The 12,561-nt window shown below is 43.9% G+C and overlaps 1 protein-coding gene across 1 annotated transcript in view; it reads right to left on the bottom strand.

Moving 5' to 3' along the window:
• LOC114030927 (rho GTPase-activating protein 35) overlaps window positions 1–12,561 on the bottom strand; it is a 151,558-nt gene that overhangs the window by 41,365 nt on the left and 97,632 nt on the right. The window contains exon 3 of the mRNA XM_027845874.1: window positions 11,165–11,309. Coding sequence (XP_027701675.1) covers window positions 11,165–11,309 — 145 coding nt within the window. The remainder of the gene's footprint in view (window positions 1–11,164; window positions 11,310–12,561) is intronic.

The raw sequence follows: 12,561 nt of genomic DNA, 5'->3' as shown, positions 1-12,561 counted from the left end.
CACCCTTGCAAGTCTGTTCACACTAACTCTCCGAGCAAACTCTTCTTCCAGATTTGGAAAATACAGGGTCCAAACAAGTAAGGTTTTACTATATTCTACACATGTAGTTAAGGAGAGTTGGAAGAGCTTCAGGAAGGAATTCTTTACTTCATCATCCCTCATCTAGCACCACTACTGCATTAGAAACAGTTCTCAAATGAGAGAGACATTAGAAGAACTAACTTGAGTCTTTCTAGAGCCAATGAGATCCAAGGCAACAAGGCTCAAGACTGCTTTCCAATCTCTGCTGGAGAGGGGCATAGCTGGATCTGAGGTCATGCCACTCCCTGCACCTGTGAGAAACAGATGCCACCCTTCAGCATCTCTCTGGGCCCACGAAGTACAATGCCTAAACCTAGATGAAGTTTCTCTAAACGCTCTGTTGCTTGCCTCAGCCCCAACGCTGGCTCCTAACACCTGATGCAGAAGAAAGCCTTTTCTGTGGCAGGGTGGGGAAATGAAAAACAGCTCACATAACAGCAACTATGGTTCGAGTTACTGAGAACTTTGGATTGCGCACTACAAGTGTCTTGAAGAATAAACTGTGTCTGGGTTTACACAAATGCATAAAAGCTATCTGGAAGCCACTGAGTTTTAAGTAACGCACCTCAGCTGAGAGGAGGTGAGAGCAACATGGACATAGAGTATGAACAGCTGGTCCTGCTGGTCTTTAAGAGTGGGACTCAAGTCAGATACACCACATCATCTGGCATTTCAAATCAACCAGACCCAAGAGCCAGAGGCTACATAAAAGGGGGGGTGAGTGTACCTTGAGACTGAGGTTGTCAGGACACACCTGTCCCTCAGTCCCTTTCCTTCCAACCAGAATCTTGTTATCAACACTGTTGCAATCAGTTCATCTGCTTGGTCCTGGCTGGGCTAAGAATGACCTCTCCACCTCTCTTCCAAGCTACCACGACAGCACATGGTGGCACGGCATTCATTAGGGAAATAACACAAAGGATTCCTGTCCTATACTGGCTTTGAGGCTGACTCCATGAGCCTTGGCCTCTATGTGCTGACCATCCATGGCTGTGAGAAAGGCTTTGTGACCTGCAGCATGTCATCCGTGGGCAAGCTCTCCATCTCTACCCTTCTGTCTCATACCTGATGTAATTGCTCTACTCCCTCACCCTTAAGCCAAATCTGCCTCTGATGCTGCTTCCCAAACAAAAGTCTTTGATCTAATGATCGTCCCCTCCGACTGACCTCCCTCTGACCTGCTGCCATTAATTAGCAGTGAAACTCCAACTGAGATGCTCCACAAAGAAGGCAGCCTAAGCAGCTAGTGCAGGAGGGAGGTCCCAGCTCAAAGCCCCCAGAGTAGAGGCCTGGGGGGCTACAGAGAAGCTGAGCCCTCATGCTTGTGCCAGGTGAGGGAGCAGCTCTACCATTCTGTCTTCAAGGCTTTCCCTTCTAAGCCTGCTTATCGCCCCATTCTAACATGGACATCCCCGATGCCTCGGGGCCTGCACTGAATGAGCATGCCCAAAGGGATTAATAATAATAAGTAATATCATCCATGGTGGCCCAAAGACACTGATCAGGGCAACATGGCCCAACTGGAGGGGACTTCCTTTGGGTGAGCTGTCCATTACTGAAGGTCTTGGAAGCAAAGCAGTGAGGGCCACAAATATAAAGCACAGAGGGAAATTCATGTTTCAGCTGAATTTAAATTGCCTCCCAGATCAGAGATTCTTCGATTCTACAGAACCCCAAGCACACATGACTTAAACGGGAAGACTTCAATGCTCTTTCAGCATCCCATCCCGACTCTCTCACGTATCACAACCAGATGTTACCACAAGACTCCCAGACTCTGGCCACTATTATGGTCTTTCCCAGGATCAATGAAGCTAAAATGAAGAGAATCTGAAATACAACTGCAAATAAAAGAAGCTGTGGTGTAACAGAAAGAGCCCCAGACCTGGAATCAGGAGACAGGGGCTCCAGCCCCCGCTTTACCCTTGACCTGTTTTGGAATCTTGGGTGAGACTCATCCTCCCTCTGGACTTCAATCTCTGAATCTGAAAACTAGGTGGGGGATGAACAGAGGGCAAAGGTCGGTTCCAACTCTGACAGTCTGTGCTCTGATGTTTTTACCAGCCTTGGCGTTCTACAACAACTGACGTTGTCCACAGCATCCACACTCTCTCCCTGGGGCTTCACCACAGCACTGTGAGCTAAGGACCACAGGCACAATTGACCTCATTTTACACATAAGCAAACAGAAACTGAGAGAGGGCAAATTTTGTTTCCAAAAGTAGCAAAATCAAAGATATAGGGTCTTATATCGAATATTTGAAGTTTATAGTGGGTTCCTAAAAGAGAAATTTTTCTCTCTCTACATTCATTCCCAAATGCCCTTTCTAAGCCAGTCTAGAAATATCCATGTGCTTTGAAAGACCTCCAGCCTTATTAATAATAACACAGACTTTCAAGTTTTTGGAATGAAGGCAGTCATGATAGGAATATGCAGTTTAAATAGCTTCCACTTAGGTTGTTATCCTTTGCTCATCTTTATGTTACTCGTTACTTTTTCGGAGACGTAATCAACAAAAGAAGCATTTAACATAGCTGCCCTTTTTTATACCTGTATATGATTCCTTTATGCCCTAAGCACATGATCAATTTTTCTAAAGGCCCAAGAGGATACTAAGAAAAGCATATTCTCTAATATTTCCTTTAGAAGTCATCTTTAGTCAATCAAATCTAGTATATCCAACAATTACTTCAGGTTCGGATTTTCCTTCTTGTTTACCTTAACATTGAATTTATCCATTTCTGAGAAAGGAATATTGATGTCTGCTAATATTATGTTACTTCCCAAATTTTGGCAACTTCCTCACTTCACTTTTAAGAAATCAGTAATTAGGGCATTTGATGCATAATCTTTTACAACTGTCATTTTTCCTTTGTCCGTGGTGTCTTTAAGCATGATATTGTTTTCCTGGTTCTACCTCTATTGGCTTTATTAAAAAAACAAATAAACAAACACAACTATCTTTAGTGACTGAAACTGTTGCTTTTTTAAAAAGCTGCCTGAATAATAACAGATTTTGTTCCATCCACTTACTCCACATGTTGACAACATTTAAAATATATTTCTGCTGTGCAGCAAATCACTAGGTTATGATACAATACCTGTGATGCTCACTAACTGTATAACATTGTGTCAAGTCACTCAATCTCTCAGTCTAACATGACATAGTGAGAAGACCTGAACTGAAATCCAGCCTCAGACACAACTAGCTGTGTGACATTAACCAAATCACTTAGCCTTTGCCTCAGTTTCCTTCACTGTATAATGGGGCTATAGTAGCACCTAACTCCTAGAGTTGTTGTGGGGACCAAATCAGATAACATTTGTAATGTGCTCAGGCCAGTCCTCGGCACGCAGGCATCATATAAATGCTAGCTATCACTGTCATTATCTTCATATGCAAAACAGAAGGGCTAAATCAGATGGTCTCTGAAAATCTTTCCGGCTTTAGTTCTATGATCCCACGGTCCTGATGCCCAAGCCAGGGAGAAAAGACAGGAAGAGAAGATGGTGTTTGTAGGAAGGAGGAAAGCAGCCAGTAGACAGGGAGAAAAGGAAGATTAGTGAGAGAGTAGAGATGACAGACTGGGAAATCTGATGTAGAAGAGAGGATGGAATGGGACCAACTTGGTTGTATGGAAGGCTCTGCCTTGGCTAGGATAACTGCTTCTGCATGTGGGATGGGGTAAGGAGGAGAAAGTGGCAGAAGACTCACTCGGTGACCTCTCCCCTCCTTTAAGGTTCATCTCTGTCCCCTAATCACAATCCTGGTAGTGGCTATCTATAGAAGCCTTTGTCGGGGGCAGCTAGGTGGTGCAGTGGATACAGCACTGGCCCTGGAGTCAGGAGGACCTGAGTTCAAATCCGGCCTCAGACCAGACACTTGACACTTACTAGCTGTGTGACCTTGGGCAAGTCACTTAACCCCAATTACCCCCCCCCCCAAAAAAAGGGCTATGTCATATCCCTTTGTTAAATGGCTTCAGTACCAGGCTCACAATTTTTCTCTCTTCCCAACTCCTGCCCTCATACTAGGAGACTGCAATATATATACTGACTCTTTCAACCTATTCACTTTCTATAACCTGCCTCAGTCACACAAAAAGATGGTAACTGATCCTTCCATCACCCATAAATGCAGCACTTAGACTGCACTTTGCCAAACCTCACCCTTGGATCACTCGCACCATTGAGGAGCCTTCAATCCTCGAATACACAAGTGCTACTGAACGAAGGTGGAGAAATTACGGCACCATACTGACTGAAGCCGCTACAAATCTGTTACACAACTTCAACTAGGCCCTCATCACCACTTGGCAATCCTTCTACACATTCCTCATCAACACTCCCTCCCACTCTCCACAGTGGGCTCTTAAAAGCATTCTCATGGCTGCCCCTCCCCTTCAGTTCTGCTGGGAACCTGGCTTCATATCTTACAGAAAAATTGAGGCCATTCACTATGGGCTCCCTGTTTTCATCTCTTCCTCATCTCCTATCACTCAAATGCCTTCAGCCATTTTCTCCTCCTTCACTCATCTCACACGAAGAGGTGACCTTCCTCCTTACCAAGACCCATCTGAACAAGTAATGCCCTTCCTTTCCATCTCCTCCAACAGAGTGGCCCCTCTGTCATCTCCACTCTCTCACTTATTTTCAATCTCACCCTCTCTACTGGCTCGTTCCCTCCCGCCTACAAATGTGTCCATTTCTCCTCTGTCTTCAAAAAAACCTCTCACTTAATCCTTCCAGGCCTGCTAACTATCATCCTACATCCCTTCTGCCCTCTGTGGCCAAACTCCTCAAAAAGATTGTCTCTAACCCCCTCCTACCTTTCCTGTCTAAACTCTTTGACTTGAGATTCCACTACTAGGCTTATACCCCATGGAGGTCTACCTAGTTTGCCCTAACCTCTCTGATGACCTTTAATCTTGCATCTCCAACTGCCTTTCAAACACCTCCAACTGGATATCCAGTAGATGTCTTTTTCCTTTGATTCTATTTTATTTCTAGTACCAATTTATCTCCCTTCTTTGACTCCCTCCCCTACTCACTGAGAAGGCAAGAAATAAAATATCCATTAATACATACAAAGTCACACAAAACATGTCTGCATTAACTACATTCCACAAAAAAAGGAAAAAAAAAACAAGAAAAAGAAAAAATATGTTTAGATCTATACTCTCGAGCCTATCAGCTCTCTGTCTGAAGGTGGACAGCATTTTTTATCATTGAATCCTTCGAAATTCTGACAGATCATTGTATTGATCAGAATCACTATATCTTTCACAGTTGCTTATCTTTACAACATTGCTGTTAGAATATAAATTGTTTCCCTGGTTCTGCTTACTTCATTTTGCATCAGTTCATAAAATTCTTCTCAGGTTTTTCTGAAACCACCTCCTTTATCATTTCTTACAGCACAATAGTATTCCATCTCATTCATATGTCATAACTTGTTCAACCATTCCCTAACTGATGGGCATCTCCTTAGTTTCCAATTCTTTGCTATAATACAAAAAGCTGCTATAAATATTTTGGTATAGATGAGGTTTTTTCCTCTTTCTTTGATCTCTTTGGAGCACAGATTTAGTAGCAGTATTGCTGGGTCAAAAGCAGAAAACTAGGCACAGACCAACAGCTCAAACATATACCAAGATAAGCTCAAAATGGATATATGATTTAGATATAAAGGGTGCTATCATAAACAAATTAGGGGGGAATGGAAGAAATTACCTGTCAGAGGGGAGGAATTCATGAACAAACAAGAGATACAGGTTCATAGGAGGTAAAATGGGTAATTTCGATTACATAAAATAAAAAAAAATCTCTGCAAAAACAAATCTCATGCAGACAAAATTAGAAGAAAACCAAGAAACTGGAGGGGAGGGGAATGTTGCTACAAGTTTTTCTGATACAAGGTTTATTTCTCAATTACATAGGGGACTGAGCCAAATTTATAAGAATTAGTGCCATTCCCCAATTGATAAATGATCAAAGGATACAAACAGGCAGTTTTCAGAGAAAGAAATCAAAGCTATCAATAGTCACATGAAAAAACGTTCTAAATCACTAATGATTAGAGAAATGAAAATTAAATAACCCTTAAGTACCCCCTCATATTCATCGGATTGGCTAAGATAACAGAAAAAGAAAATGACAAATGCTAGAGAGGATGTGGGAAAAGAGGTACCCTGATGCATTGTTGGTGGGACTGTGAACTGGTCCAACCATCCTGGAGAAAACTTTGGAACTATGTCAAAAAAAAACTATCAACCTGAGCATATGATTCAGCAATATCTCAACTAGATTTATATCCCAAAGAGATCAAAGGAAAAGGATCCAGTAGCTATTTCAAACTAAATATATCCAAACTGAACTCAGTATCTGCCCCCCAAAACCACGCCCCACCCCTTCCCTATGACTGTGGAGGGCAACACCGTCCTCTCAGACTCCCCCAACCTAGGGGTCTTCCTGGCTCCTGTCTCTTACCCTCCATATCCAAGCTGTTGTGAAGGCATTTCACCACTGCACCATCTTTCTAATATGCCCGTTCTCTCCTCTGACACTGCCAGTCCTCTGGTGCAGACCCTCATCACCTTATGCCTAGACTACTGTAATAGCTGCTAGGGGGTCTGCCTGCCTCAAATCTCTCTCCAATCCAATCCATCCTCTATTAAGCTGCCAAAATGATTTTCCTGAAGTACAGGTCTGACCATGTACCACCACCCCCAAACTTGAATGGCTCCCTACTGCCTCCATGACTAGATACAAAATGCTCTATTTACCCTTCACCTGACCCCCTCTTACCTTTCCTGTCTAAACTCTTTGACTTGAGATACCACTACTAGGCTTATACCCCAGGGAGGTCACTGACAAGAAAAGAGTCCATATATACACCAACTATTTACAGTAGCACTTTTTGTGTTATCAAAGAACTAGAAACAAAGTAGATCCCCATAACTGGGGAATGAAGGGGAAGTGAATAAGTATTTATATAGCATCTACTATGTGTCAGGCACTGGAATAAGTGCTTTTTAAAAAAAACAAATGTTTCATTTGATCTTCACAGCTACTTTGGGAAGTAGGTGGTATGATTATCCCCATTTTACAGATGAGGATACTGAGGCAAACAGATGAAGTGATGTGCCAAAGGTCACACAGCTGAACTCAAGCCTTCTGACTACAGGCCCAGCACTCTCCCCACTGTGCCACCAACTGCTATCTAAATAAACTGTGATGCAAGAATGGAACGGAATGTTATTATGTGGTAAGAAACAAAGACTATCCAAACACTTCATAGGTGAAATGATTCCCCAAACTTGCTGTTTCCAGAAGGCTGGGTCAGCAACCAAGATAGGCTTACCACTGCTCAAACAAGCTTTGCCCAGACCTCCTTGCTAAGCAGGAAGCACAGGGAAGAAAACTCTGGCAGCTAGGTGGGAAAGGGAAGGGCTAGATAAGTACTGATACAGAGGCTGGCTGGGTGTCAGGCATGGGCTAAGGGCGCAAGGCTTGAATAAGAACAAACTCAATTCAGACCCTGCCTCTGACTTGGGAGATGATGGATTAGTCACACTAACCTTCCTGAATCAGATTCTTCAGTTGTAAGATGAAGGGGCTGCACCTGATGCCTCTAAGGTCCCTTCTAAGTTGAAACAGATGATCCTATGAAATAGGACCCTTCTCAGGAAGAATCCTCACTGCAATGGGAGTGGATAAGAGCTTTAATTAAATGAATCTCTGTAGGCCTGGGGTATGAGAACAAAGTGTACCCTGATTCACCAACATGGAGACTCAAGAGGACAAGCTGTTGACATCGTGCTCCTTGGACAACCCAATGGGCCTCAGCAGGAGGCAGAGTGGGAAGATCACTGCAATGGAAGTCTCAAGAACTAGGCTGCATCCCTGGATTTTCCAATGACTTTCTTTGGCAGGTTGGCCAAAACACGTCCACCTTTGTGCCTCAGTTTCCTCACTTGTACAATTAGGGGACTGGAGTATGTAGTCCTCAAAGGCCTTTCCAACACTCAGGTTCTACAGTCTCATTCTCCTCCTTTGGCATGGAGTTCTCTACAGTTGGAATGTCAATGCTGAAACCCAGCTCCAGAGGGTGCTGATGAAATTTATAGTAGGCTGCTGCAGTCAGTCCATATTTCATGATACTGCATCATTTTTTATCATGTTGTGATTAGAGAGAAAAAATAGACTATAAATCCCTCTACTTGTTCAAGCAATCCCATTCCATCTCATCTCCTGCAACAGACTGCCCTTTAACATCCCCCTCCTTTCAGTTCTTTCTTTCAATAATTTCCTTTTTATCCTGTGTATAGCTTCCTTTGTATATATCTGTTTGCATGTTGTCTCCCCCATTAGATGGTAAGTTCCTTGAGGGCAGGGATTGTCTTTTGCTCCTTTTGTATTCCCAGTGCCTGGCACATAGCAGTCACTTAATAAAAGCTGACTGACTGCTGTTTGCTTATCAGGCTGCTGGCCTGTTGGGCTAAGCTTATATTCCTGAACCCAGTTCCATGTGACCTGAATGGTACTCCCTCAAGATCAAAGCCTGCAAGGCTCTGGAAGCAACAAGTGAAAAATCAGGAAGAACAGAATTAAAAATCAAATAGAGAGAAGAACACTGCCATGCCAATGACAGGGGCAGGCTTCAGAATGATGCCCGATTCCCAGGCAGCCAAGCAGTCTCTCCCACTAGCCACTGACTGAGCTGAGATTTACCAGATTCAAGGAGCTCAAATGCCTTCGGACAAAAAAACCATTCCTTGTTCATGGATCTAAACACGTCAAAAGATGGGCTCCTCACTGCAGTAACACAACACATGGCTTGGCTGATGGGCTGGTCCGTCACTACTTCTCTTTTTTATTGTGTGACAAGGGAAAGCTCTCCAGAGGAGGGAAATGAAGGGGGTGAAGAAACTAAAGGCATCAATATCAATATTCTTAAAGGAATCACGGAGCATTCCAGGAGGAAGGGACCTTAGAACCCCAAATGTCACAGCTCAAAGAAACTGCAAGGACAGAACGCCAGAACTAAGAAGCCATACAGCCCAGCACAGCTATGCTGAGAGAGGACCACAGAAGCGAGGCCCCAACACTGCCTCGGGGACTCCCTCTCTGTGCTCAGGGAAGGGGGGCAGCAGGAGGAGACATTTTACCTGCCTTGGGCCTCAGTTTCCTTGTAAGACTGAGGAGAGGAGAAAAACGCAATCACAACTGGATTACGCAAAATTATTATGATCAAACACTGAAGAAGAGATAAGAGCATACCTGACCCATTTTATCTATAAAGGTGGGAAAGCCCAAAGGTCAAACTCGACAGAACATCAGACTTTTTAAGACACGCATTAGTTTTGTTGAACTGAACTTCCCCCCTCTGTTTTGGTTCTTTATCATTGGGAACAGAAAGAAAGAAGATGAACCTCCTAGAACAATACACTGTGCACACTGTTTCATGTAATCAACATTAATTAATAATTGGTTTTGCTTAAATTTTTTTTTTTTAAAACAAGTTAAGATTCCTCCTGAAAGGGCTAGGGGATGTTGATGGTATAAAGGCAAAAGGAATTTGTTTTTTAAAAAGTGTTGTTGTGTTTTTTGTTTTTTAAGGAGAAGAAATGGATATAGATGGCTTTCTGAAGGATACACGTAGCCGAGAAGGAAGGGTAACAAGCATTCATACATAGCACCAATGTGCCAGGCACTGTTTTAAGTGCTTTATAATTATCTGATTTGAGCCTCACAGCAATCCTGGGAGGCAGGGGTTGGTATTATTTTAGTTGAGGAAACTGAGGCAGAGATAAAGTGACTTGCCCAGAGCCACACAGCTGTTATGTGTCTGAGGTTGGATTTGAACTCAGGTCTTCCTGACTCCAGGCCCAATGCTCTCTCCACTGTGCCACCTAGGGGTCAAAGGAGGGGAAAACATGAGATGATAGTGGGGTTGGTGGGCTCAAACAAGGGCTTTGTAAGGATGGAGACAACACAGGCATGTGTAAAGGCAATCTGGAGAGACTGAAGAGAGCAGGTGGAGATGATGGCAGGGGAGTCTGGGGGGGACAGAAGCACTTGCACACGTGGAAGGAGAAGGAAGAGACAGTGGGAGCACAGGAGGAAATGGGAGAGTCAGCAGTAGCTTGCAGGGAAACAGGACTCAGAACAGGTCTGTGGAGACGTTTGGACAGGAGCATGGCTGCCCTGTTGTAGTGAGGGGCCCAAATGAGGTCAGAGAACAGAAATCTCTAGTGAACCCAATCAGCACAATTCCTCCAGCTCCATCCAGTAGCACGTGAACAAGAGAGAGCAAAGGAGACAGTCTATGGCAGGGAATTGGTGAAATGTGAATGATGAAAAGCCCAGAGAGCAAGGGATTCAAGAGTAGGAAACAGTGTAGACTTAAGTTAAGGGGTCAAGACAGGAAAGGGTGGAGAGTGTAGCTAGTATAGGAGTGATGACCTGAAAAGGCCCTGAGAGGTGGAATTCTGTTGGGTGAGGCCAGCTGGGGCCCACAGGAGGCATGGGGCAACTTCTCGAGTGGAGAATGCCTCCTGAGCCCTAGCAAGGAGTCTAGGTGGCATTCTTGTGAAGGACAGACAGTGGGAGAAATAGGTAGGGCTAGTCCTTGTGGGCTGGGCAGAGAACAGTGGCAGCTCCAGCAGGTGACTTCCCCAGTAATGTCTGTCCCTCATCCTCTAACCACCCTCCCTACTTCCTGGGGTCTGAAGTCAAGACAATTCCTGAAGTAGAGAGCTGGGAGCCCACACACCCGGAATGACAAGAGATGAAGGACTGAGGCAATCCAAGTGTTTACAAGGGTCCTTGGGGTCGCCTGGAGATGTACCTCCTTGGCCCTCAGCATCTCTCTCACATGCTCACTCTGTCTGACATGCGGCCCCTCACCACCAGCAAACTGGGAAGCTGGGAAACAGCTTACAGCATGACAGAGCAGAGAGCTCTAAGACCTGAGAAATACCTTATGATGCTGTTGGCCACTCCTCCAGGATTCTTTCTTTACAAAGAATCCTGCAGAAATTCTGACTGCTGTGATCAAGACCAAGTTATCGCTCTTACCTGTTGCTTCAATGTACTCGATGCATCTCTCAATAAAAATGGGGATAGGCTTCTCTGGAGTTACTACGGTGTTTAAAGGCACCCCAAAATAGTTACTTTCCCACGTTGTCTTCGTGATAGATGGCCGGGGTTTAGGCTTTGGTTTCTGTTATGGAAGAAAATAAGATCAGGGTGAATACTGAAACAACCGTAAAACCCCAGGCCTCACAGTAGGGCCCCTGGTATCCAATGTTCCACCATGGAGCTCTAAGCTGGCCAAGACCGGGCCCTGTTCTCTAACTCCACTGCCAAGCCCTCAAGTCCATCTCGGGCTTTGGACAGGCAATCTTCCTTAGCCAGCATAGAGCACTGTTTGCGCACACCTCTGCATCTGCTAAATCGCCTATCACGCCTACTAAACTGTAATCTCCCAAATAACGTGGGCCCCTGCACAAGTACTCTCTGTATACAGCAGATGTTAATGTTGATCAAGTTAAAGACAATCTGCAAAATGTCCAGAATAAGACAGAGAAGAATGAAGCTGATGTTAACTTGTTCCTTCCCGACTCTCATTTCTCCCGGTGTTCAGGAGAACTCTGGGAAAAGGCTCAACTCTAACACCTCTGGGCCACGCCTTGTCAAAAAAGATGCTGGCAAAAGCTTTGCACCAGAGAGGCCAACACCCCATGGGTAATAACAATGTGATTATTATCTCCCTTTATCAAAAGATTTGTGAAGTAGTAAACAGGAAGTTTTCCAAGCCACCCACACAGATAATGGGTACTATACCTTCAGAAAAATTTTATCTTAAAAGATAAAGAACTGAATTGAAAACAAATTGTTCCCTTCTTTTATCAAATGCCAAGCAAATGTATAGCTTCTCAAAAGGCAGGCAAACTTAATTAGGAGCACTGCCAAAGGAAAGTTTACCACTGGAAATGGAGAAAATGGAAAAGATTCTGTTCACTGTTCAACCACTGTGTTTTCCTACGTGCTTAATGTGCTTCCTGTGTCTTTTATGTGCTCAAGACTTATTCCCAAATAGTATGAACACCCCCCCCCCCACAATATTGTAAGTACTATTTAATTTACAGAATTATCTATTTTCAGAAGTGGAGGAGACCTCAATTACCAAGCATTCATTAAGAGCTTACTATGTGAAAAACACTATACTAAGAACTGATACATAGAAGAAAATGAAATAATCTCTGTTCTCTAGGAGTTCACATTCCACCAGGGTAAGCAGGACTCCATTTGGAAACATTCTGGATAGGTGGTCATCAACCCCGAACCTGGTTACATCCAATCTGATTATTAAGTCATCTGAAAAACATTTATTACCTGTCCACCATGTACAGAACACCATTAGAAAATCCTTCTCCTCTTCTTCTTCTTCTTTTTTTTTTTTAAAGGCAATT

Source organism: Vombatus ursinus, unplaced genomic scaffold (genome assembly GCF_900497805.2).
Source record: "Vombatus ursinus unplaced genomic scaffold, bare-nosed wombat genome assembly UNPS02015030.1, whole genome shotgun sequence".
NCBI lineage: Eukaryota > Metazoa > Chordata > Mammalia > Diprotodontia > Vombatidae > Vombatus > Vombatus ursinus.
Note: the sequence above shows the minus strand (reverse complement) of the source record. Positions and strands in the feature narration are given on the sequence as shown.